The sequence below is a fragment of the Vidua chalybeata genome, chromosome 5 (assembly GCF_026979565.1).
Source record: "Vidua chalybeata isolate OUT-0048 chromosome 5, bVidCha1 merged haplotype, whole genome shotgun sequence".
NCBI classification, from domain to species: Eukaryota; Metazoa; Chordata; class Aves; order Passeriformes; family Viduidae; genus Vidua; species Vidua chalybeata.
The window spans coordinates 48,372,480-48,400,394 of NC_071534.1; the positions used below are offsets into that span (position 1 = coordinate 48,372,480).

Consider the following 27,915-nt stretch of genomic DNA (forward strand, 5'->3'; position numbering starts at 1 on the left):
AGATCTATGTCCATGGGCCCAATCATCTGCTGGTTAAAGTGGCACACCTCTGTTGACTTTAGCACAGCTGTACCAGTCATCAGCATCTGCTCTTCCAACTCCTAGGTAAGGAAACTCTGTGTCCAGCTAGTGTCACGCTACGTTTATTATCAATATTTTTTCTTCTTATCTTAAGAAAGAAAAACAGGAGCTGTTTTACAAACTAGGCATACTCTCTTATCAGCAATCTTCCCCATTTCCATTGAAAGACTGTAGATTCCTCAAATGTGCCTCACTGCTTTCTCTCAAGTAGGAGACCACAGATCTTACCTCTTTATGTAAGCCCACTTTACATGTAGTATTTCACCTATTTCACAGTGTTAGGACAATATAAAGTGACTTCTGAGCCGATAGGATTTTGTCCTTGCTTTTATTGCAATCAGCAATAGCCAGTACAATTTAAAAAAAAATCATTTCAACAAATTTTTGGAAGAGTTAAGCTTTCTGAGGCTGGGACCTGCTCCCATTTGAGCTTCTTTCATTCTACAAGCACCAGGGTCCTTGTCTGTATATAGTGCCACAGTCCTTCCTGAAATAAATGGAATAATGACCACAGTTGAATCAGATTGTTCCACAGAAGAAAATTATAAGGAGCAATGTCAAAACCACAAAAATCTGTAGGATCCTTACTATTACAAGTCATATGGTTGCCATAAAAGATTTACAGGTTTATGTTTATATTTATTTTGATATTTAACATTTTGAGTATCATTTCACCATGTAGTCAAGAAGAAAGAGTTAACAATCATTGCCAAAAATCTTCCTCTGGTAACTGCTAAGGTCTCATTTGCCATTTTCATGACATCATACTGATGCACCTATTTTGTCCCAAATAGGACTTTCTCTTCTCTTGGTCATCTCCAGCTGATGAGCTCCAAGTTCACAGTTTGTACCTTCTACTGAGTTATATGCTATCACCCCTAAGTCCTAATGTGAATTTTGTGTATCATCTGTAATGCTGAAGTTCCAGCATACTGTTGCACTTGTCAGGCCAGGTTATGCTGCTTATGCTGCAAACTCTACTCTTTTGGAGACTGTCAGCTCTTTTGTTTTCTTATAGCGTGATTTCTCACTGGGGTAAGAAGCTGACCTAAACTTAAACCAGTTTCACACAAGCACCAACCTTTCTTGATCATTCTGGTGGCAGGAGAGGTGTGTAAAACCTAAAGAGTCACAGCATAAAGCAGTCCACTCCATAAGCCTCTGCATTCATTTTATCATAAATGTTTGTATTTTACAGAATCCAACAGTAAAAGATTTAATTGGATTTGGCCTTCAGGTTGCAAAAGGAATGAAATACCTTGCAAGTAAAAAGTTTGTCCATAGAGATTTGGCAGCAAGAAACTGTATGTAAGTACAAACATCTACTTTCAGCCACATTACCACACTCTTCTGTGTAAAACAGTGAGATGAGATGAGATGAGATGAGATGATATGAGATAAACTGAAGTTTCCAGGATTCTGCTATTTTTTTTTTAGTAAAAAGATGGTGTTTTTTTCATTGCTCTGCAATTATACTGATGTTTGCCTTGCATACTGATGAGCTACTCATCTTGCTAAGGGCTCATTTCTTACACATAAGCTTTTTTTGAGTGTGAGAAATAAGAAAGCTGAGGTGAAAGTGTAGCCTCTCAAAATCATTGGTTAGAGTTTAAAAGGCATCTCCTAAGGGAAGTTAAACTGCTGTTGCCTCAACTTGCTGTGCTTCCACCCGGCCTCTTCAGAAGCAGCATGTCTCTGCTGCCACACCTAACCAGAAGGGAGAGGAACACAGGGGAACTTTGTGAGAAAAACAGGAACACAAAGAAACACCAGTGAGACCTCTTGAAAATAGTCTTTCATTACATGAGTATGAGCTTACTTTGGCTCAACTAGGCACACAAATTAACATTCAGAGAATCTTACTAGTGTCTGGGAAGCCAGACAGTTCAGTTCCCACAAAGACAAACTGATACAGGAGTTGCCAATATGATTATGCTGATTTATCACTGTTGTGAATTAATGAGGCACAGCCTTAAACATTAAAGTTTATTTTTAGCACATCATAAACTGGAATTCTGGCTGCAAAAAGGTAATTAACCTGTGACATCAGATGTCTTATTCTTTTTTTAAGGGTGCACACCTGTGCAGCTGAACAGACTCTGAAAAAGATTTATTTTATTGCAGGTATTGTTTTTTTTAAGGGATGAAAAAAGCCACAAGCAGATTTTCAGATTTCCTAAGAAGAAATGCATTGGGTTACTGAACAAAAGACCTAGTTTATCTAATCAAAGTCTAAATGGTGGCAACAGGACATTTCCCTTGGCCTACTGTCTCTTCCTTGAGTGAGAAAGGAACAGTTCTCAGGGTGTCTCATGTGACCACTGAATGACTGCTTTTGTACTTCTATAGGAATCAGCACTTCAGAGCCTGGAGAGCTGCTGCCATAAGACCCGTTTTCCCCAGTGGCCATGTGCAATCCAGCACTCAGTACAGGCCCTGCTACACTGGTGATGTCTATCAGAAAGAAAGCCAGCAAGCAAATATAGCCCTCAGGGACTCTTAACTCTATCCCACTATCCTGGAAGAGGTGCAGGAATCTGCTATGTCATAAACAGGACATTTCCTGTTGACCCATCAAAGTTCCCTCCTACTCCCTTCATCAGATTAAGTTACTACATCAGTAAATACAGCAGATGGTTCTGTCCCATGCACTGACTTCAACAGACCAGAGTTGTCCAGACAGAAACCTCATAAATTCAAGACAGGGAAATGTCACGTGTAGACACTGAGAGAGACAGGATCATTTAGCCTAGAGAAAGTTCAAGGGGATCTTATCCATATGTATAACTGATATGGTGGATTAAAGAAGAGGAAGCCAGATTCTTCTAAGTGGTGTCCAAGGACAGGCCAAGAGACAGTGGGCACAAACTGAAATAGAGAAAATTGCATTTAAACATAGTAACACTTTTATTGTATGGATGACTGGCCCAGGCTGCCAGAGAGGTAGTGGAGTCCTTATCCTTTCAAATATTCAAAACCCACCTAGTCATGGTTCTGATCAACCTGTAGTAGCATACCGTGCTTTGAGCAGGGGAGATAGTGGTGAGCTAAATGATCTTCAGGGGCCCCTTCCAACCACACCCATTCTGTGTCTGTGGGATGTTGTAAAGCCCAAAAGGAAGTGCTTGCTGTGACTAGGTCTGCACATTTAAAGATTGATAGGCTTGAAAATGCCCACACCCACACTATGTCTGTTTATAACAATGATACCACTTATCAGGACAAATACCAAGCTTAGGAGAAGCAAAGCTAAGGAGGTCTTCTGGTATGGCTGAAGTTGTAATCCCAACAGAACTTTTGTTATGCCATAATTTTCCCCCAGAACAGACACCAAACTCATCCTTAGTACACAACAACATTATTACATAAAGGCAGTCACTGAGATAATGATGGATCTAAACTAAGAGTAAGTAGGAAAACTAAGAGTAAGTAGGAAAACTAAGAGTAAGTAGGAAAGGTGATGCATTAACTTGGAAATAGAAATGAACAGGTTTTAAGGATACAGAAGGAAAAACAGCTGTGGAAGAAATTATGTAGAACTCAATCAGGATGTATAGGCTATTAGTAAAAATATTTTTATACATAACAATTGTTTTAAAATAAATGTAATTCAAATTGTATTATCAAAAGAATATCAGTAATTTCCTGAGTTCATTCACTGTGTTAAATGGGTGTCAAATATACTTTGCTGCGCTTTTGTTTCAGTGTTACATTAGTTCATAGATGCCAAATAAAGTATTGCCATCCAAAGTCACAGTCTCAAAAATGCCAGTCAGTCATTATAATCCACCAACACGGTAAATCTTGCCCACTCAGTTGCAAATAATACCTTTTGTCATTTCTCTAGGTTGGATGAAAAATTCACTGTCAAGGTTGCTGATTTTGGTCTTGCTAGAGATGTCTATGATAAAGAGTACTACAGTGTGCACAATAAAACAGGAGCTAAACTGCCAGTGAAATGGATGGCTTTAGAAAGTTTACAAACTCAGAAGTTTACAACAAAGTCAGATGTGGTAATGTACAAACATACTTGTATCACTTATTTATTTCTTTTATATTGCCTGAGGCATCTTTCTGATATTTAATTAATGGAACAACTCCAAATGAAAACTGATATTTGAATCTGGCTTTTGTTCACATAAGAATAAAAGAGTCTTTCTACATCCAGAAAGTGTATTTGTCCCAATCACTAAGCAAGAAGTTGTTGACCTGATTATATCTTACTGCTCAGGAAAGAATTAGAGGTTTAACCTTGTTCCAAGGGAAACTAAGGACATTCCAAGAAGCCAAGAACCATGCTGTAAGAGGGGCTCTGGAAAGCTTGACAGAACAGGTTAACTTGGAGACTTGTAAAAGTTACATAGTTCTCCAAAATACTTTATTTGCTTTATAAATACTTACTGGCTGCCTACAGCAATCTCAAGTTTTACTTGACCATTTATGAAGAAAAAAATTTTATAATGAAGTCAGTTGGCTGTATTGCTTTGTATTTTAGCTCTCTGTTCAATCCAGATTCAGATTGACCTATGATGCATAGAATTTTCACCATGTATATTGTCTTCAGCACATATTTACACAGAATTAGTCAGATCATCAGTTTATGTAAGCTGGCAGCGCTCCATTAACCTCAAAAGAAGTCTGCCAATTTATACCAGCAAAGTGGCAGACCTATAGGCTTTTATTTTCTTTCATTTACTTAGTTGAGATTCTCTGGCTCTTTTTTAAGTGGCTCCTCAAGTCCCTACACCATTTATTAGCCCACTTAAAAGAAAGCTGAATGCAGTAAAACAACTTTTCAAAGGGAAAATCCATGCCGTTGAATGCTTAAATCTGTCAAACCATCTTCTAAAACAGGAATGTAAAGCCCTCCAACCCTTTAACTTTTTATTTATTTCTTTGTTTTCTTAGTGGTCCTTTGGTGTATTGTTATGGGAACTTATGACACGAGGGGCACCACCTTATCCTGATGTAAATTCTTTTGATATAACTGTTTACTTACTACAAGGAAGAAGGCTGCTGCAACCTGAATACTGCCCGGATCCACTGTAAGTAAATAGTTTGCAAAGGCTTCTGCAAATGCTGATGATTCTGGTACTATAGTAACTGAGACTCTGGGAGGAAAGAGAGAGTTAGGGATTTTTTAATGTGATTTCATAACTGAACGGTTCTTCTATTTGAATGGCAGGTATGAAGTCATGCTGAAGTGCTGGCATCCGAAACCTGAGATGCGTCCAGCATTTTCTGAACTTGTTTCAAAAATATCAACAATCTTCTCCACTTTTATTGGGGAACACTATGTTCATGTCAATGCTACTTATGTCAATGTCAAGTGCATTGCTCCTTATCCTTCTCTTCTATCGTCACAAGACAACACAGATGTGGATGTTGACACATGACGGGTATGTCTGAAATTAAGGAAAATCCATTCTTAGTTGTATGAACAAAAAGCAAAACATTTTGTCCACTAGTTTTTACTGCCCGGTCTTAGTGAGAACACTGTTGCACATGTTTATGTTGTTGCCCAAGTTGCACTAGTACAAGGACACAATATTGTATTGTTTAAGGATACAGGATTCCATAAACCATCACAGTAATTTCCAAGTATGTGGAGAACGCCATCAATTTACCAAATGGAAATGTGGTGTGCTACCATTCAGAGTTAGTTCCCACAAACTGTCATTAATGTGTGCTCAGACCCAAGAACAAATGCCATGAAAGTAGAACATCAATCAGTATGGCTGGAAGGACTGTTACTGTGCATGTATTTTAGGATAACGAGCAGTGCAGAAATGGTTTTCACACAAAAGGCCAAGAAATGCAATGAGAGTTACAAGAGTTTAAAATGTATTTTCATCCCACATGGGGAAAACTTTGGATTTTTGAACTACATCAACAAGGTTTCTAAGAACCTAGGCAGCCAAGATAGCCAGCCTTATGGTGTCTTAACAGAAATCAAAATCAAGAAATGGTGTGCAGTAAAATAAGTATAGAAAAGTATGATTGAGTAAGGAGAGGGTGAGGAAGGCCAAGACAAACTGGAAGTGAACCCGGCAAGGGATGCAAAGAATAACAGAACGGGCTTCTACTGGTACATTAATCAGACAAGTAAGGCCAAAGAAGGTGTTTCCCCTCTGTCAAACAGTGCTGGTGGATGAAGAGAAGTCTAAGTTGCTTAACTTTCTTTCCTCAGTCTTCAATGGCAACATTTCTTCCCACACCTCTTGAAAGGATGGAGAACAGGATGAGGACTGGGAGAGCAAAGCCCGTCCCACTGTAAGCAAAGACCAGGTTCATAACCACCCAGGGAACATGAATGTGCACAAGTCTATGGGACCTGATGAAATGTATCCCAGAGTCCTGAAGGAACTGGCTGATGCAGTTGCCAAGCTGCTCTCTATGATATTCAAAAAGTCACAGCAGTCAGGGAAAGTCCCAGGTGACTGGAAAAATGGGAACAGTGTACCTATCTTAAAGAAGAGAACAGAGAACAGAGAACACCTGGGAACTACCAACCTGTCAGCCTCACCTCTGTGCCTGGGAAGGTCATGGAACAGATCCTCCTAGAAGGCACAGGAAGGACAGGGTGATCCTTCACCAGGATTCAAGACACCAGCACAGTTTCTCCAAGGGCAAATCCTTCCTGGCCAACCTAGTGGCCTTCTATGATGGAGTGACTACAACAGTGGACAAGGAGAGGTGTAGAGATGTCATTTATCTGGGCTTCTCTAAAGTTTTGCCCCCCACAACCTAAAGAAATGGCTTTAGGCCTTCTTTTTACTCTCTTCTTGGATCACACAACCCAGTGAATTATCTACTCTTAATGCTAAGTTATGACCAGAGAAGCAATTTTGAAAAGAGACAGTAAATAAAACTTCTATTCATTAGGGAAGAGTACTATAACTGTAGGGCAAACATCACATGTCATTTCTGTTCCTGTGGAATTCTGTGCATACTACTGTATAGTTTGTTTAGAATAGGATAAAACTGGGTTTGCTGGTGTAAACACATAAAGTATTCTATTTTTATATTAAAAAAAAAAGTTTATTTTTAATGACATTTACAAAGTTTGGTTAGGCCACAAAATACTGCACTGTGAACATTTCAGAAAACATATGTCAATGTACATGATTAAAACTGTAGCAACCTTAAGAAATACTGTGTAAATATTAAAAAGGAAAAGAACCGACTGTAAACACACTCCACCCTAAGTATAATATCTCCATTGCTGCAGGCCAACCATTTTAAGATCTTCAAAGAGAGGTAATGCAGATAAAGAACTGATATAAGGGAGATATATTGTTCTTAGGAGAGTGTATTATAACTGAAAGATTTATAATGAGGGCACAGTGTGTAGGCAAGCTATGAGCAGATAATATTGTATTGTGTTTCATCACCACTTTCATTTCAGAAATGAACTTTCATGTCTGCTGAGAGTGATACTAATTGTAGATTGCTCAAGGACAAAAGGCTTTGCTGCAGGCAAAAAAGAATCATCTCTATGGTTGTTAAAACAGCTAAGGAAGTTAATGACACATAGATTTGGAGAAGTTACTCCAAACTTGTACGTACATGCTTAAGGAATGCTGCAATGTGAAACAGAGGACATTTTTACTGTTTGTGAACTTTTGCTTAATAAAGTTAATGTTGTGTCTGGGACACCTGTAAGAATATGTGATTCTGGTAAAGATTTGATGTTAGCAAGTTCATATATCAGCAAAGAGCTGAATGGTACTTATGTTTATAGTTGTTGTCATGACCGAATAAACATGTTATTAAAATGAATTATTGTAATACATTAAGCTCCTCATGCTAGAATTACTGCTCACATTGAGTATTAAACTAACAAGTCTGTCTGTACACTTTTTCTGACTAACATGGGAAGAGCAACCTGTGCAACTCTGGGAGAGAGGGGAAAAAACTCAGAAATCTAAAAATACAAAGTGCAGCAATAAATCAAACACACAGTTCATCAGCCTCCTAGCTGTTAATACATCAGAGAAAGATACCAAATATTTGTTGTCAACAACTATGGCATAGTTTGGTTGAACAGGAAGCCTCTTGCCTAACCACAGGCTCTACTCATGCAGAGCCTTACAGTTCTTGACTTGGGGTGGCATTTGAAGCTTAGAATTTTGCTATCGTAAGGAGTAACTGCATGGCCCAACAAGGATGCCAGCACTTGTGTTTGGTATCTAAGTCCCTAATTAGTCATGATCCACAAGAAATTTCAATTACCTGAATCTGTGTCCCTCAGGGTCATCCATCCTGCGTTTCATGTCTGTAAGGTGTTTTGTATCTGGGACACCTGAAGAGAAAAATCCACAGGGCTCTTGGTTCTTCTGAAGCAAGTGGAGCCAGCCACACCCTTCTCCCACACATTTCCTCCCAGTTACATGAGATGTCTCCCACTGAATTCACAAGTTTCCTTTTGTGAAGTGTATTTTAAGTGGGTACCCCACAAAAACTGCAATACATACCATCCTGTGCCTTTCTAAGTCAGATCCTACAAGCTTATTTCTCCAGCTTGTTATCTCAGGGGAATATTTTGTACTTAACTCACTCACAAGGATATTTCAATGCACATTATCTCATTGACAGCAGGCTGAGTACGAGCTAATGTGTGCCCAGGTGGCCAAGAAGGCCAGTGGCATCCTGGGTTGGATCAGAAACAGTGTGGCCAGCAGGACTAGGGATGTGATTCCTTTCCTGCACTCAGCACCAGTGAGGCCACACCTTGTGTGCTGTGTCCAGCTCAGGGCCCCCACAATTTAGAAAGGATGTTGAGATGTTGAAATGTCTCCAGAGAAGGGCAGTAAAGCTGGTGAAGGGTCTGGAACACAAGTCCTGTGAGGGGCAGCTGAGGGAGCTGGGGTTGTTTAGCCTGGAGAAGAGGAGGCTCAGGGGAGACCGTATCACTCTACAACCACCTGAAAGGAGGCTGTAGCCAGGTGGGGGTTGGCCTCTTCTCCCAGGGAATCAGAGACAGGACAAGAGGACACAGACTTAAGCTGGGCCAGGGGAGGTTTAGGTTGGAAGAAGTTCTTCACAGAGAGCGATTGGGCATTGGAGTGGGCTGCCCAGGAAGGTGGTGGAGTCACTGTCCCTGGAGGTGTTTTAGAAAAGACTGGATGTGGCACTCAGTGCTATGGTCTAGTTGACAAAGTGGTGTTAGATCATAGGTTAGACTCAATGGTCTCACAGATCTCCAACCTAGTTAATTCTGTGATCTCAACTAATTAAAAATAGTATTTATATGCTCCTGTCATTTCAAAATATCAGGAAAACCCAACATCAAAACACATTTTCTCCAGACATATTGACTTCTTAACAAAAAATACATATGCTCAGTTTTACCTCCAAGTATATTTCAGGGAAAAGTTCAGACTTGATGATCTCCAGAGGTCCCTTCTAACCCTAAATATTCTTTTATTCTGTGAAAAATGCATTGAAAATAGTAGCTAAGAATGAAAACATTCTGCTATGTCACAAGACCAATCCATTTTTTTATTCTAATTATTTATATTTAATTTACTTTCCAATAAATTTTCAGGATTTCCCTGAAAAGTCAGTAAAAAAATCTCCAAGGTTTTAAAACAGTCTGCTATTAATACCAGGGTCTTCAATCTAAACCAGCGTAACACACAGTCAAATGATGGTCTGAAGTTGAATACCAGATTTGTAACACATTCCTCTGATTACTTCTCATGATTTCTCAGGGATGCTATATATTGCATTTTTGAAAGGGTCAACAGAATCACAAGCTTCCCATGCTCAGTTTTTCATCCTAGTAATTTTGATTATAGCAGGTACACACTGCAGCAGATCTGCAGCTGACTTACGCTGGCAGGCTTCCCACCGCAGGAATATTAACAGTGCATGGGGCCTATGGTCAAAACATTAATGGTTGGCCTACACAAAAGCCAAGAGACTGAAAAATAGGGAGGGATATCCTCACCCCACAGAAATTTTCCTGTTGATTTCACACCAACTTTTTGAGTGCACTATTAACTCAACCATTGAGAGTCATTTGCCTCTATTTAGGAAGATTTTTAATCCATTGAGAGTAACTTGCCTCTATTAAAGAAGGTTTTTAATACATCCAACAGTATTAAAGGTTTCCAAAACACAGGAAAATGGTACACAGTACCACTGGGTTGCTAAGGCTTAGCATATTGCTAATTTTCTGTCTCTGGTGTTAAAATCAGTCATGGAGACCTACATGCTTTAGGTAAATAAATTATGAGGTTGCGGTGGCAAAAACAGTACATGTGAGAAACTACAAAAGGGCCTCAAAATAATTTTGTACCTAAAGATCAAACTCACCCTTCAGAAATTTGATTTCTGGGATTTAGCCATAATACTATATCAGAGGAAAAGGTCATAGCAGATAAATGAAATAGAAATCATAATAGGTTTTTTACTCACTAAGCAAGACATCTATTCCTGAAAATTCCAATTTCCATTCTTTTTAACAAACAGGTCATGAACTGAGTATTCCGAGCATGAAAGAAAGACACAGGAAATCTTAGGATTGTGCCAAACTGATTAGTAAAAACATTTACAAGAAATTGTGATCTCACAGACAGCAGGGAGAACTCAAAACAACTTTATTGACTCAACAGACACCAGCCCAGTGGAAATCAGTCTCTCACTCCAGAACTGTGCTCTGACACTAAACCTGATTTTTTCTTTTGCAATCCCCATCCACCTGCTAACACTACAGGTGCATTTACTTACAGCGAGGATACCAAAAGAGTCTTTCTGATTAAGCCTAAGCACTTGTAGCCACTCCATGACCTCCTGGGGGACAGAAGAGAAAAGATTTCTGTTTTGTAAGAAAATCTGCTTCTCTGGCTGCTGTTACTATTAATTTTGGTGTTTTCCTTTCAAGAGCCAGCAGCCTCCTCACTACACACAATGCCTGGGGAGAGACCCTCAGCAGAAGGTAAATCCTTGCCATATTCAGCCCAGGGAGACCCTCTGGTTTGTGTGTACTTTTCTGTTTCAGTAGGAAGTACTTTGAATCAGCCTGGTGCTCTTTGGAGGTTCATCACTATCTGCCAAACGTTGTCTTACATGCATTACAATTTAACAGGGAAGGCATCCTTGCTCGGGCCTCTGAGGCTCTGTGCACTCCTACAATCACCATGCCAGGTTCTAATTATCAAGCACACAGTGAGACCCTCTCTGGCACAAATCACAGTTGAATATCCTCCTTTAGGATGTGAAAAATGTTACTGCCAAAAACTTTAGGGTGCATGACCAAACATGGATACCTCAGCTGCCAGGAGGCTGCAGCTCACTGGGGCAGTTGGCATGCTTTGCAAGTGTGACAAAACTGAACACAAATGCTAAAAATAGAGTTTGAAATTTAATTAGGAAGGAAAAAAAAGCCCTCCAGACAACAGTGTTATATTCTCTATCTTGTGTGGCTCAATATAAAATAAAGGGAGTTTAAGAAAGACAGTGGAGCTGCAGCCTGTTGGACCTCATGGTGGGGAATTGATGGCAAACATATGGAAAGATGTGACAATACATACACCCTCGTCAGCAAGTGGAACATAACAAAGAGTGAGTCACATCCAACTCCAATTGTATGCTATCAGTTTCTTTAAGCAAACCTCAGAAGAGAAGACTGCTACAGGCATGACAACCATCATCAGAAGTTAAAAACCTTCATCATGTGACTTTCACATTTTGTAGACAAATGTAATTAAATTAATAGCTTCTTCATTCATTGTCAGTTACTGGAAATGTATCTATTGAAATTACCTGGTCTGCTGAATCTCTAGCCATGCCTATGTGATATATCTGTCACCTGGGCACAAGAATTGCAACAGCATTGAAACATTTCCCTCAAAGGTCAATAGCTCAATAACTGTGAAAATGCTCCAGCACTGCTGTGTCCTCCATATAGCTTTGAGCACCAAATTGTTGCAGCGATTGTCAGAATTTTTGAACAGTAGCTCTGAATCAGATGGGAAGAGGGTAAAAAATTGTCAGGCCCATGCAATTCCCACGAATCACGTCACTGAAGTGATGAAAACAAACTCGCCTCATTGAAAGGTGTAACCTGGCCTGCTGTATGAAATGCAGGTAAACAAAAGGCATCTATGTCAGGACTATTTCTACTTCTTTTTATGAATATTAAGTTTAGTCAAAAATATCCTGAAAAAAGACCTGTACATCTTCAATAACAGTGATAAAATACTTTTGCTAGGAATCTTATTATTAATTTGTATCAGCAGGATTTTCTTAAGACCATCACAAAAATACAAAGTAAATTATTTTAAAATATGTTCAAATCTATGTCATGTATCTAGGAGCTTCAAAACGTATCTGCAAATTCATTTGGAAAAATTAAGGGAAATTCTATTGCCCATTCTGGGCACCTAAAATAGGTTTTGTGTCTCTGCCTCTAGTATCTTCACACTACCAACAAGGCATCATCACATGGAGGTTCTGTGCACAAATACCTACCCAATATTATTCTCTGTAGATAATTCTAAATAGGAAGATAAGGTCTGGATGGTGATGAACAATATGTTTATATTATTACTACTGTGACGAACAAATCATTATTGACACAGCACTTCTCTCAAGACTCCCCTTTCAAAGTCCCTATAGTATTTACCACAAAATTTTGTAGTTACATATTTTACTGCATAAAATAGTGAATGGTGTTAAAATAGTAACTTCATTGCAGGGAAAGTAGCGTCCCTGAAGGTTAATGGCCCATACTGAAAAGCCAGTAACAAATGTCTTTGCTTAATGAAATGCTTGGTTTAGATCATATTTTTCATATTGTGCTTCTGCACTAGTCTGCCAAGTAGATCGTATAAAACAGACTCATGACTCATTCATAAAGTACAACATACAGGATCAACACTCTGGTATTTTCAACCTGAATTCAAATCAACATGGTCTCATCTCAGTGAAAAAAAATCAACAAAAACCAACCCACTAAACTTCCTTTATCACTTGAATGAGAATACAGAAAACTTTTTCCAGCATTTCTACATTCAGCCACAATCAGGAAATTAGAGACCGCAAGAAGATCAAAGGATTTTACTGCTCAAGGTACCCAACATTATTTTCTACAAGTTTAATGCCACTCCTCCCCACCACTCTTACTAACACTCCTAAATAGCTAGGTCAAATTTTATGAGGAGTAATTTTAAAAGCTGGAAGAGCTTTCTCTGGAAAAAAGCCATCTGTTTGAAGTGCTCAACTGCAAGATCTGAAATGCTTCCCAGCATTTTTTCACTTCCCAGATGTACTGCAAGTTCCAAATATCTGAGCATAAAGTGACATATTTGCACAGTTGCAAGGGAGCTTCTGTTCAGTAGTGAAGCAGAACTGAGCAGTAAGCTGTCAGATACAGGGGATCTGAACAAGGAGGGCTGCTGCTTTGGCTTATCTATGTTTTGCAATGCCAGTGTTATGTTTTTCATGTATATGAAAGTTATCCACAAATGCAGACACTTATGTTGTGCAGTGGGTTTTCTTCAGATACAGATTGCATATATATCACATCTTCCCACAGAGCCAAGCTGCACTTAGAGAATATGAGAGATATTCCTCAGCCTACAATCATTTTTAACTCAAGACAAGGGAAAACTGATAAAAAGCTGTTGAAAAAGCATCAAATCCATCCTACCTCTGTGATCAGCTAATATCAGTACACTGTTCAACATGAAGCTATTAAACAGTAATGCAGATCACAGCATACAGCTCAAAAATCAATCACTCTTAGGAAGACTTGTTAAGGAAATTATTAGCAAAATAATTTGTGTTTAGGAAATACTGAAAATTGTATAAGTGTCTTCATAAAAGCCTCCTTGTTTCCTTTGATGATGCTTCTAATTAAACACTCTTCTGATTAAACTGCTAATGAAAATTTCAGCCTGCTATGATAATGCCTACTGCCAAGGCCTGAGGAGGAAAGCTGACTAGAGAACTAGCAGAAAGAACCAATTTTGGAGATACAAGTTTTCCTTTATTATAATGAATACAACTACCTAGTTTGGAGAGAGTGCTTTTCATACATACATTTCAAAGCACCTGCACAGAAATACAAGGCTGGAAGATGCATCAGGAGATTAATTGGTCCAACCCATGTCACTAAGAGTAGACACACTTAAGCTGCCTTGGCAAACATTTGTCTAATGTTTTCTTTTAAAAAACACTTGTACAAGCTACAGGGATTTCACGGTTTCATTATTTGTATAGTGAAAAAAAAGTTCTCCTGGGTTTTTTTTCTAAATCTTTGTCATTTGGTATGAGACTTATATCCTTCTTTTTGCCCCAACACTGACTACATAGCCAACAGTCAGATTACCTACAGAAAAAAAATTCAACAAAGATGCCCCATCTTAATCTCTTTTTTTCTCAGATTAAAAAATCTTTTCATCCCTTAGTCATAGCCTTTATTTTCTTAACATATTATGTTTCTTCTTGCTGGTTCTTCCCAGTTTATCTTTATTTCTTTCCCTCTAAAATGTAGTGCCAGAGATAAACTTGGTACTCTCAAAATGTACCACTTTATAGAGTGATTAGGTCAGCAGCTGTGTTGTTCATGGCTAAACTAAGGCACTAATAATATAACCCAAGCTGCCTGCACAACCAACATACTACAGCACATTACATGCTTAGAGTTTTTTTTTCCACAGATTGAGAAATGTGGTTCTAGGTGCAAACAAGGCAAATAAGTAACTTGCCTGAGGATCTTTCTGGTCATACAAGTTAGATGGGTCTACAATACACTGATACAATCCTCTTTTTTTATAAGTTTATATCCTACTTTTGTCTTGAGATTATGTCCTTCCCCTAACTCATTCTTTTGTGATTACCTTAGTTGAACCACTGCACTCAGGAAAGCTGCCTCAAGAGAACAACTTTTAACCAAGGAGCTAGAGCAAAGCCAGGAGCTCAAGTTAGTTGGAACCCTAATCCTTTATACCTCGGCCTGCATTAAAAGAATATTACATTCATTTTACATAATACATATATCTAAATACATATGTATTTAGTGGTTTCACACTTCCTTTGTCTCTATTTTAACTAATTTTGATCCATTAACTTTGAATAACTTGCATAATCCAGCCAGACAATACCAATGAATGAGAGACCTCTGGCTTCTAAAACGGGAGCTGTACAAAAAGGAATTTCTTGAGCACTTATTCATAGATGTGTCAGGCAGAAAACAGGTCAGATTCAGGAAGCAGAGCAAAGCTAAGAGCACAATAGAGACATTGTTCATGGTGTAATAGGGAATTATGATATTTAGAAAGATGGAAACATTAGACTTGGGTAGGTGAGGGAGGAGATGAACTGAGGCTCCACGTTTGCATTGTTATACCAACCCTCCTGCCACTCTCTCCCTCATGTCAAACCTGATGCATGGAAAAAATGCCCAAGGGCCCCAGGGGGTGTCTCCTTCTAACAAGTGCTCTCTGAGGCCACTGACCCTGACAGAGAGCTCTGTGAGACTGCAGCCAGTGGGCAAGGGATGAAGTTCTCTCAAATTCCTGAGAGAAGCTGATTCTTCAGCAATGCTTACACACACACTGGTAATGGCAGATTCTGTGCAAAGACTGGCACAGCAGTTAAAACTCACAGGCAAGCACATTGACCATCAGCTCCCTCTACTGTAAAAACATTGGGATATGTTCTTCTGCCACACCACAGCTCCCCAAAATGCTCAGATTTGACAAAAGTACTACTCTGAAGCACTGTGACTAAGATCACTGGAAAAATGGATCCTGTAGAACCGGCAGACAGGAAGACAGCACAGATTTTTCTTTTCAGTTCTTGTGGTTATGATAATTGAGTTTTCAGTCTTCTTGTATGCTGCATATATCCATCTCTAGTTCGTCTCAAAACTAGAATAAATTTCATGATCTTAATCTAATATCTTACAAACAACTGTAAGCTACAGTCTACAGAACAGTCTGCTGCAGTAACTGCAGTCCTGCCTTTATTAGTCACAATATTAATTTCTAACAGAAAATGTAATGGTGTGGACCCTAACCTCTGCTGATCATTTTCCTAATTATGATGTTTTGTCTTCCTGAAAAGGTTAAAATTCTGACTAGTCTCAATATCTGATGGCTGTGTCCATCTATACTGAGGGCTATTCTTGGTTCCAGCAGAAATCAGAGACATTTGCAGCACAGCTCAGTAACATAGTTCCATTAATTGATAAGATTTACTCAAAAGTATGACTTGAAAGGACAGAAATATTTGCTCAGGCCAGACTGAATTAAATTAATAGTTTAAACATAAAAATACAAGAGGCTGGCTTTTTTAAGAGAAACTGAAATATTTTTTGTTTTAAAATTGACCTTATTTTTTAATGTTAGACTAAACAAAAGTTTAATTTCAGATTAAACCAGTGCCCATGGTTTTACTCAGCATGAAATCCAATTAAATGATCAAAGTCTCAAAAGTCAGCCAAGAGATCAACAACAATGAGGACAGCAGAGAGGCTCTGAGACTTGCCCAAGAGTGGATAGTCAGAGCCTGTAGTAAAATTTTTATGTAATGGAAAGCAAAGACACAAGATCAGAAAGAATCCAAACAGCCAGAGAAGGGATCAATAGCCTATCCATGAAAATGGCTCATTTATTGATTACAAAAAGGAGAAGGAAGGTGTTAAAGTTGTAAGACAGGGATAGAGAGCTGAGCGCTGAGATTCCAATTTGCTTGGATGTTGAAGAACAGAGACAAAGAAGAAGATGAAAGAGTGAACAGATGAAAATAATATGATCAAGGAAGGTTAGCTCAGAGGAAAAGGACACATCAAGGGGATGGGCTGAAAGCACTGAAAGGGCACTGAAAGCTAGCAAGCATCTCCAAGTAAGGAACCTGAGAGACAGACAGAGCTGACCTAGACAGTAGGAGAAAGGGACAGGAGGCGAGGACACCAGCATGTCTGACAAGCATGGGTTGGAAAGGTTTCAAAAAACACCCCAGCTTCTCATGCCATCCTTTCTGTATGCTGTAGTGCAGATGGTCACATCTCATCCTTAGCCATGGGCCTCTAGAGTCCTCACAGACAGATAATGAGAGAACAAGGATAAAAAGCAGCAAGTCAGTTGAAACTTAATGTTTACTTTGTACCACTCCTTTGATAGGAATAGAATAGTCAAAGCAGATAAAGCTGCTTAGAAATAGGAATTGACAAAGTATAGCAAGTATGTGAGTGGAACTTTATCAGAATTATGCCACCACTCATTAATCTGTATCACAGTAATGGTGTTACTTTAAAGTTAACACCAGTATTTCAAAGCAAAAGGTCTTCTGGATCTCTAGCAACTCACTGAAAACCCTTTACAGCTAATCAGTATCATTGCTTCAAAGGAAATTAAACTGTCTCCACCCAGTAACTCTAGTGGCATTTGATCTACAATTGGCTTGAAGTTAAAAATTAATTACCCTTCCAACATATTGATTACATGACTATAAATATAAAAGCAGCAGCCCAGAACAATGTACACTGACCCTCTGTTGAAACAGCATGTTTGTTTTCAAAAGGAGCTAATTAAGTTCCCGAGAAGAGGCAGCAGTAAAACTAAAACCAACAGTGCCATCTAGTGCGTTGCTGTAGTCAGAGCATCACACAGAATCGCATCACTCTTTATTTCACTATTTCCTAATGCTAACAGAAAAGGACTGATAAATTAATGCCACACTCTATCTGCCTGAGGTCCCGAGTCTTACCAGTGGGGAATATAAAACTTCCAGACAAAGACAGTCTTACATCATATTTACATTTGTATTATTAATAAAACCTCACAGTTAAATCTACTTAGTAGATTTAACTACTGACTGTGAATTAACTGAAATAAAGTTCTACATTGACATTAATTCTCAGGTTCTAAATAATTTTGTTTCAGAACAGCTACACTGAAACATTTCTGTTATTTTTAGATGTTATCTAGGCTGAGAGGGGAGTTGTTCAGCCTGGAGAAAGCTCCAAGGGGAGCTTACAGCATCCTTCCAGTATCTGAATGGGCCCAAAGGAAAGCTGGAGAGGGACTTTTTACAAGGGTGTGGAGTGACAGGAAAAGGGAGAATGGCTTTAAAGTGAAAGAGGGTAGGTTTAGGTTAGGTATCAGGAAGAAATTCTTTACTATAAGGGTGGTGAGACAATGGAACAGGTTACCCAGAGAAGCTGTGAATGCCCCATCCCTACAAGTGCTGAAGGCCAGGCTGGATGGTGCTTTGAACAACCTGCTCTAGGGGAAAGTAGCCCTGACCACTGCAGGGGCAGGCAAAGTGGGGGGAGAGGGCACAACTAGGTGATCTTTAAGGTCTTTTCCAACCCAAGTTATAATCTTTATAATATGCACGAAAAGAGAGAAAAAATTCTGCATATGTTTCAAAGCTTTTTATTAGAATCACAGAATATGATGAGTTGGAAGGGACCCACAAGGATCATCAAAGTCAAATTCCTGGCCCTGCACAGGACAACCCCAAGAATCACATCACATGTGCCTGAGAGCACTGTCCAAATGCTTCTTGAACTCTGTCAGGCTGGTGCTGTGAACACTTCCTTGGGGAACCTGTTCCAGTGTCCAAACACCTTCTGGGTGAAAAATCTTTTCTGAATATACAACCTAAACCTCCCCTGACTCAGTTTCATGCTGTTTCTTCAAGTCCTGTCACTGGTCACAAGAGAAAAGAGATCCGTGCCTGCCCCTCCTCTTCCCCTCGTGAGGAAGTTGTAACTGCAATGAGGTCTCCCCTCAGTGTCCTCTTCTCCAGGCTGAACAGACCAAGTGACCTCAGCCACTCCTCATATGGCTTCTCCTCGAGGCCCTTCACCTTCCTCGTGGCCCTCCTTTGGATGCTCTCTCATAGCTTTGTATCTTTCTTATATTGTAGCACACAAAACTGCCCAGAATACTCACTGTGAGGCTGCCCCAGTGCAGAGTAGGGCTGGGCAATCCCCTCCCTTGCCCAGCTGGTGATGCTGTGCCTGATGCCCCCCAGGACAGGGTTGGCCCTCCTGGCTGCCAGGGCACTGCTGACCCACATTCAACTGGCCATCGACCAGGACCCCCAGCTCCCTTTCTGCAGCACTACTTTCCAGCATCTCATTCCTCTGTACCTACATCCAGGGCTCCCTTGCAGGTAGAGAGAATACAGATTCGGCTCCCTTTTCCCAAAATCCTATACAGTCCTCCCACTGTATCTAGCATCATACTTGGCCCTCTACACTACACTAAAGTACATTCATTGTCAGCTTTTAATATAGATTGCCTTAAACTGCAAAAGAGATCCTAAAATTAAGGCTCTATATCCTGCAGCAGGAAAAGAAAGATTACAATCTCTGTGCCAATTGCCTCAGATCCCCTTCTACCCTAAAGACTCATATTTCACTGGGTTTTTTTTTTGTACCTATAGCCTGGTATCATTAATCTTTAATCCATAAAATATAGTGTCAGGCACGTCTGAGTTGACATTGGGTACACAGATGTGTGCAGCATGCACAGAAGTCAAGCACACATCCTTCAGACTTTGCAGCATTATTCATCAGCTTCTCCCTGACATCAGGGGAACTAGTCCATTGACATTCACTGAAAACTCTTCACTATTTGTTTTGGTTTCCCTTTTGTTTTGTTTTGGTTGGCCAAGAGAAATTCCTGTAAATGTTAAAACATAAAACCCTTGCTATGACATGGACCTGGCCCATTTTAGTCCACTCCTCTCCACCTTGTGCCATGGGCAGGCTCAGGCCCTCACCACTGTCCTTCCCAGCCTCTGCCATGAGCAGGGCTGGTCATCAGCATGTGACCCCACCAGGCTGTTCACCATACACACAACAAAACCCCAATTCCCCAACTTTGGCCAGGTTTAGAGAGCTGCAACAGACTTTTGTGACTCAATCAGGGTTTATTAACAGACCATTTGAAAAATCCTTCCCTGGAATACAGCCCACAAGAAGAGACAGACTATACTGCATGGAAACTGGGAAGGGCAATGTGCTGTAAGGAAAAAAAGTACATGAGATCTGTTTCCCTTTTCTCCCCACCTTCTCATTTCCCCACTCTTTTCCCAGGTCTTCTCTTTCTTCCCTGGCTCCCAGGAGAATTCCCAGCTGACAAGGCAGCGAGCAATGGTGGAATCAGCAGTCTGATGTGGCTCAGAACAAAGACTGTGACTAAAAGGAATGTAGAGCCAAACCCAGAAACAAGTGGCAATGAAGAGCTAGAACCACCATGCTGTGGTGTGGTTTTTACTTTAAGTTTGTGTTTGCCCACTATTCTCCTCCCTAATCTCCTCCCCTCCCGAGTTGCCAATCTCCCCAGGCCATTCCCTAACTTCCTCCCTCTCAAGTTGTCAAGCCTCCCTATCCCTACCCCTTTTCCCAGAGTGTTCCTTGTCTATCTTGTAGTATTCGATACCCCATTTGTTGCTTTGTATTATCCCCCTCCCCTGCTCTCCCTGATAGGTTTATAGAATGTTAGTCCTGCCCTAGATACCTTCTCTACCATGCCCTCATTGGTTAGTTGCCCTATACCAGTCCCCCTATAAAAACCTCTGCACAACCCCCTCTCCCCCCCCCCCCAACTTTTGTCTTGGGGTCCCAGGTCATGGACCTGGTAAATCCATCCAGTTTTACCCCAAGTCCCGTGTCGTCGTTATCTGTTCCTGCACCGGACCAAGCAATAACTGGGAATAGCGGAGCTCACGGGGGGAAGGTTGCACCTCTGCTGTCGCTGCCCAGCACGCCACGACAGCACACTGCGACACCACCAGAAATTAACAGATGCAGCTCCGACCATCGTGTACTGCTCAAGGGGACAGCCAGAAAAGCATGTGTGATGACACAAGGTGTATGAGGAAGCTGGACTCAGATACAGCAGTTCTGTATGTAAGCACAACCAGGTTTAAAAACAGCTCTTAATATCATTGTGTCAGCAAGCAGCACAGGAAGGCAGTGGTCCACCTGTGTCTTACCACCTATACCATCTTTCCTTCTAGGTCTTTCATAGGTTATCAAACTCTCATCTTCTGCTACCATTAAATTCCAAGAAAACTGTCTTGTCCTGTGTTGTACCTGAAACATCTATAAAGGCACCTTGCTGCTCTTCTTCCCACTTTCCCTAAAAATTGCTTTTAAGGGCCACAAAAATTTAGAAAACAAATAATAGGGAGACTAGAGAACCCTCTTCATCACACTAGATGGTGTTACTTTACATTTCTAGATATCCCACTTCTGCTTGTAGCTCTTCATCACTTAATCCTACACATCACAACAGAAACAGGGGATTTCTTTTTTTGCTGCATTTCATGATCTGACATGAGAGACTAAAACCAGAACTTCAAAATATTACTGTGAGGAAGGAAGTGGAGCACAGTATTTGCACTAAGTTTCCACAGATTGCAAAAGCCTGAGCTTACCATTTGGGAAGCATGTGCACTAGGCTTTTTCTCAGACTAATACTGATCCATATCAGTCAGGGATATCATTATAGCACAGCAACAGGAATTAAAACAGGCACAGGTATGGAGCAAATGCAATTCTCTAAAAATTGGAAAACTGGTTAAAGCATGTGTGGAATAAAACTTTGTTCCCTTTCAGGGTCAAAAACATTTTCTTTGGTTCAAAATAGTTCCTCTAGATATTACAAGATATTAAAAAAATTACTACCAAAATGCAATTACAGTTCTGAGATTTTCCATTCCCAGTTAATCCATACAAAATGCTTTCTAAAGTGCCACAAAGAGGAAAATGACAGCATTTTTTTTAGTAATTATTCCTTTGTGCTTTTCTTGAACTTGGAGAAATGAAACTAGTAAAATCAGACCTTTAATCTTTGTGTTACTTTTTTTCTGAGTTGCTCTTCTTAAAATTGCTCTTCTTCAAAAAGTTACTTCTTGGGGAGTTGTTGAGGACATTATGGTGGGATGTATTTTCTCTGGGTTTGCATTAGAGGTTTGTCAATTGTTTTCATGACAGCTGAGGGAGAACTACCCCTATAATGCAATTTACTGCAACAACAAAAAGTATTTTCCCTCTTTACAAACTTCTTGGGAATAAACAGAATTGTTAATTTAATCAAAAACTCATTCCCATTGAGATAATGAACAGTGGAAATACTTGCGGGGGGCAAATTCTTCCTTTTAAACAATTGAAACAGGGTTTGTCAATATTAAGCCTATGAAGCTGGTCACAGCTGAGTTCAAAACAAGCATTTGTTGATTAATAATGCTTGTTTTGAACTTATTAAATTAATAATAGACTGGGTAATTTCTGCACTAACTTTGTTATGCCTCTGATACTAATCTTTGCAACAGACCTCTGTACCATTATAAACCAAATTAAGTGTAGAATTGAGGCCTCAGAATAAGAAAATGTAAGGGGTTTAAGTCAAACAAGTTGAATGCTATCTTGGGGCAATGTATAGTGATATAAAACTTATCATTCCCTCAGACACATTGTACATTTATCTGTAACCTTCCTTGATTCCTGCTCATTTTATTTACCTGACCTTATCCACAGTCATCATCAGCTTCAGAATCCATGTGGGTAAAATCTTGGCTCTCTTGCAATCTCAAATTTTCTATGACAACAGAAAATTGAGACCAATGCAATTACTACAGTCATATATAGGACTATTTTCTGCTAAAGTCAAATGGCAAGATAAAATCTCCAGTATCTTTTTCATCTAATGGGGTTTCACTGTCATCCAGTGCAGTGTTAAGAAATGACAGCTCTCCCAAGGAAGCAGATCTTCGGCTCTAAGGCCACAGGTAAGTCCTGACTGCTACAGGCAAATTGCACCACTGTCTTAACCAGTCTTTGATTAAACAGAACACTGCAGAACAACAACAAAAAAGGAAAAACAAAACAACAACAAAAAACCAACCAACAAACAAAAAATTTACACAAACAAAAGAAACATATTTTAATAGACCAGTGTGATTTATCAATACACAACATGGCAACTGTTTCAAAAGTAGATTATAGAAATAATGTTCCTACAAGAACATTCGGACGCTGTCCTAACTTTCACAAATATTTAGCATTCAGGACTATTATTGAGGTCAGAAGCAAGTGTGCTCAAGTGCTTATGCTGTTTATGATTCAGATGCCCAACATTCAAAAATAAAATTATTTTATTTCAAAATCCAACCTTCTCTTCCTGCTATTTCTTTCAATATGTTCACAAGGTCAAAAATTAAGGCCCCACACCACTGTTAAGCAGCATGAAGTACTACTGACTCTCTGAGGCACTTTTCTCTACACTAGCCCAGAAATTCTCAGCTCTTTACTCACATCTGCTTGAATGGTTTATCTTTATTGAGATTTTATCTACATGAGACTTTCAGGTCTACAGAGAATAAAACAAAAAAGGAATTTGGACTCCTACAGTGAATTTCAACTTCATTAAACAAATCAGCACATTTACCATTTCCTGTTGAAAAATAAAATTGCCAAACAATGTCTCCTTTAGAACTAAAGTAAATAAATCCAGCTAGAAGACTACACTTCCTTTTCTTTTTTTTTTTTTTTTTTTTAATTCTGTTTTTTTCCTGTAACAATCTGATGGCTGGGAAGAGCAGTGCTCCAGCTCCTTTGCTCTCTCCTCAGTTTTGCTTTCTCCTGCTGCTTCCTCAATCTATCTTGGTACAGAGCAAAGGCAAACAAATAGGTACACCAAAAGAGAGTGAGACTGGTTCAGGCTGGAGAAGTTTTGGACTTGCTGTAAGGCACACTGCTATCTTAAGAGTCCTCTTTATGGGGTGCAGAACCCTTACACTTTGATTCTGGTCTGTTTCCTAATGCCCAGCCTGTCCTCTTCCTTTGTTAATCCTAATTGTACTCCATCTCCATGTTACCAAGAGCTACCAATACAGCATTCCTGATGTCTGAGTAGGAGCTGCAATAAAGGCAGTACAGAAGTACAGCCATCTTGGTACAAAGTCCTTTGTGCATAAATATGTGATTTACCACTTTGAGTTCAGCTTCCCTAGGGAGCACAGAGCAGTGCTGAACTACAAGTGTAGTCCTGTCTCCTTTCCCTTAGCTTTTTAACTTCAGCTGCCCCTTGTGCTCTTCCCTTGGCCCTTGTGCCTCTTCACTGGTCCATCACCTTCTTTCCTTTTGATCTTCTACCAGTAAAAGGGGATTTGGCTGTCATAATACAGGTACTAATATTTAGACAGCTGCATCTGAACTCATATAGACAATAATTTTGTCCTAAGACAGGTGTCTTAACTAGGTCAGATGAATCTCACCTTTGGAGTGCTTATTTCTCCCTGTTGATAGAAGCAAAGGGTCATGAGCTGAGACTCAGGTGTTTATCAGCTAAATATCAAAAATGCTCACCAATAATCCAATTTTAAATACTCAACAAAACTTTTTACAGATGATTTAGTTGACCATTCTACTGATTCTGTAGCCTGTATTCTTCAGACATAGGGGAACTGATTGTAGGTTTCTCCAAATGTGTTAGTTATCTTTGCTGTCTTAGTATGTTAGCTTTTTAAAAGCCACATTGTTAGCTATTAAAATGTTGTCTATAGTGGCCAACTTATTTTCTTTACCTGTCCTTTGACTCCTTGAATATATTGTTTGATAAGATTTGCAGACTTGCAAAAGGGCTTAATCCAAAATTCTCTGAAGAAAGAATTCTGATTTCCTGCTGAAATGTAAAAGGAAGTACTGTCAAGCAAAGAAGATTAGTGACTTCTTATAAAACATCTTTCATTACAGAAAATCTACAGAATGTAGTACATCATCCAGGTTAAACAAGTAGGCCCCAAATACACCTCTCATGAGTTTCTCCTTTGAGCTGATGCAATAGATAAAATGTAAATCACCTGCCTTGATGAAAAAGAATGAAAAAGTGATTTTTTTTTTCTGCATTGTTTATCTCAACATTCAGGGCCAGTGCAGAAGGACAGAGGTGTGGCTGTGCTAACCACTATGCCACATCACCTCATTGCCAGTCTTCAGCACAGAAACTGCACTTCTCTCAAGCCATATTGGTAGCCCTGCAGGGAGAACTTGTAGTGAGGAGCTCTGTGCTCTTCCTCCCAGTGCTATACAAGGGCCATGGGTCTGGCTCTACAGAGTCAATACAGGAAAAAAAAAAAACAGAAGCAGTTCAGTAAAACAGCACAGTACTTGACTGGTAGCTCTACTATGTCTGATCAGATTAAGTAAAACTCAGTAGCTGTTGTTTGGGGAGTGGGTGTGTTCTTTTTATAATTAATTAACTTTTCTCCCACTACATCACTAAACCACATGCTGCTCATCAGACAGATTTGCTAGCCCACAGTGAGCTTCACACAGTGGGACTAGACAGCTGCTAAGACATGTTGCTTACTAGCAGTAAGCAACAGTATATTTTGCTGTTCTGTGTGTAATTGTAGTGCAAATTAGTCTTAGATCAATGTGTAGAGACACTGACACATGAAAAAATATGAATTTTGTATATGAGATTTACTGGTTGGAAATTGGCTGTATTCAATTTAAAACAGCAGGCAGAGATATATGACTTCATAGAAGATGTGTTTAAATTCCAAACTAACTCATGTGTCACTGCTATATCCAAAATCACTTCTCAGTCTTGACATCCTTAAGCCTCATATCCTGAAATATTTTCTGCATCTCCAGGATTATTTTCAGTCCTCCTTTAAAATCCCCCTGACAATTCCATATTCTTCCTGAGGAGACACACAAACAGTCCAAAATACTTTAGTCACAAAAAACAAAGCCACAAAGTCACATTATTTTCTGCACGATTATTTATTTCCCATTAACTCCTAAGGTCACGGTAAAGTACCTGTGTGGGTACTATTAAGAAGATTCACATCAGTTTCTATGATGTGAACATTCACTTCATCATGTTAGTTTCAGCAAATTTCCAAGAAAAATCTGGTGTAAACATGGTACATCCAACAGACAGGTATATTAACTTACAAGAAAACTGTTCACATTTATCTGAGAAGATCTTCTACCTTTTTGAACTATCTTCCTGATACATTTTAAATAAAGCAATACCCATGGCAATATATGGCAATATCCCCCAGCTGGCAAATCCCAAGGTGTGTTAAAAATTAACAGATGCATTTCACAGACCTCAGGCAGTTTATCTTACGACTCCTGGGTGGAAATCGTAAAGTACTGTTGCATGACACTGAATGCTGTACAATGCTGTTCTCTGCTACAGACTATTACCTTTTATTATTGAGATATAAAATCTATAATATATACAAAATATTCAAAACCCAGATATCCCTTAGATGCACATTTTCTGTTCTATACTTAACTCTAAATCTAGCAATGGTCTTATCAAACATTAGCTTTAGTTGTCATTTATCTTGTTCCTCACATAAATACACTACTGTTCATTATCTTTATCCTCCATGGCTTCAGGTATTTTAAATCTTTCTTCAACTGTCCTGAACCAGCCATGTTGTCCAACCTATATATTAATTATTTTTACTTATTTTATTTACATGTTTGCATTATATACTAGCTTTATTTGTGCCATGAGAATACCCACATTTGGCTTGAACCACTTTTTGTCCAATTTCATTTTCCTTCACTTTCATGCGACAGTCCTCCTACAGCATCTAGAGTAACAGCCCTAAAAAATTCTACAGATATAGGCATATTTTGCTCTACTGCACGTTGGCAGCATTTGTGCAGAAATACTCATGCAAGAAAGACAGATGTGGATGAACTCCATAGCATGACAAATCCTTTGGCTTGAAGCTGGCTACATTCACACCACTAACCATGACTGATTTAGGTGTATCTCAGTACCTGTGATTTTCCTATCAACGATCAGCTTTTCCTTGTTCACATAACTGAGATGAAGTACACTGTGCTGGACATTAAGAAATTGTCTTTTTAAATGTTACCAAAAAGTAACCACTAGCCCACAGGCCATCCTTGCAAGTCATCATCCCAAGTCCCTGTGTAGCCACAATGTCACATTGCTGGATGACATTCTTCACGATGTCTTAGTCTGAAGACTAAGAAACTTCCAATCTACTTATTTTTCTCCCATTGATGCCATTCCATGTCCAATCTCTACAGTACAAATCACTTCACACACTTCTGTCGCTGATATTAGACTGAGCTTCCCACAACCTCCCACAGCACCTGTGGGGTGCCCAGGCCTCGGGCACCCACTGAGCACCTGCTACACTGGGGGCTGAAACCTGGATATTCTCCTCCTGTCTGGGGGTTGGCCTCTTCTCCCAGGCAACCAGAGACAGGACAAGAGGATACAGGATCCCCCATTTTCCATTCCCAACGCGCCCCTCTGCCCCGGGATCCCCCATTTTCCATTCCCAACGCGCCCCTCTGCCCCGGGATCCCCCATTTTCCATTCCCAACGCGCCCCTCTGTCCCGGGATCCCCCATTTTCCATTCCCAACGCGCCCCTCTGTCCCGGGATCCCCCATTTTCCATTCCCAACGCGCCTCTCTGCCCCGGGATCCCCGCCCGCCGCGCGCGCGCACAAGGCAGCGCCTCCGCGCGGAGCGCGCGCGGGTCCCGCCCTTCCTGCCGGGAAGGAGGAGCGGGAGGGGGCGGGAGCAGCCGGACGGGAAGATGGCGGACCTGGAGGAGCAGCTGTCCGACGAGGAGAAGGTAGGGATGGGTGGCTAGGTTGCGCCGAGCCGCGTCGCCCTCCTGTCCTCCGTCCCTCCGTGCCGGCGGGGCTCCTGTTTTAGCGTGGCCGCGCAGCCGGGCCCGGCCGCAGGAGGGGCGGGCGGAGGGTCGGGGTTGAGGCCGGGGCAGGGCCGGCCCGGCCCGGCCGCATCTCCCGCCGCGCCTTGTACGGTGAGGGTCTGGCG

General features: G+C 40.2%; 2 protein-coding genes and 1 long non-coding RNA gene across 5 annotated transcripts in view; 2 read left to right on the forward strand and 1 right to left on the reverse strand.

The window, feature by feature from the left end:
• The window catches only part of MET (MET proto-oncogene, receptor tyrosine kinase), a 69,378-nt gene extending 61,515 nt beyond the window's left edge, over positions 1-7,863 (forward strand). Inside the window, exons 17-21 of one of the 2 annotated variants that reach the window (XM_053942196.1) lie at positions 1,280-1,389; positions 3,929-4,094; positions 4,990-5,126; positions 5,267-5,480; positions 7,490-7,863. In XM_053942196.1, coding sequence (XP_053798171.1) covers positions 1,280-1,389; positions 3,929-4,094; positions 4,990-5,126; positions 5,267-5,477 — 624 coding nt within the window. In that variant the 3' untranslated portion in view covers positions 5,478-5,480; positions 7,490-7,863. Of the gene's footprint in view, positions 1-1,279; positions 1,390-3,928; positions 4,095-4,989; positions 5,127-5,266; positions 5,481-6,271 lie in introns of both variants that reach the window. The other variant, XM_053942197.1, reaches the window with a different exon arrangement.
• Positions 428-27,912, reverse strand: LOC128787770 (uncharacterized). 2 transcript variants are annotated; one of them, XR_008430833.1, is made up of 5 exons: positions 27,680-27,912; positions 24,646-24,743; positions 22,582-22,658; positions 8,317-8,386; positions 428-568 (listed from the first exon to the last, which is right to left on the reverse strand). It is a non-coding gene; the product is annotated as an uncharacterized LOC128787770 (long non-coding RNA). The 2 variants fall into 2 exon arrangements; XR_008430832.1 differs by lacking the exons at positions 22,582-22,658; positions 24,646-24,743.
• CAPZA2 (capping actin protein of muscle Z-line subunit alpha 2) overlaps positions 27,621-27,915 on the forward strand; it is a 31,734-nt gene continuing 31,439 nt past the window's right edge. Inside the window, exon 1 of the mRNA XM_053942199.1 lies at positions 27,621-27,709. Coding sequence (XP_053798174.1) covers positions 27,671-27,709 — 39 coding nt within the window. The 5' untranslated portion in view covers positions 27,621-27,670. The remainder of the gene's footprint in view (positions 27,710-27,915) is intronic.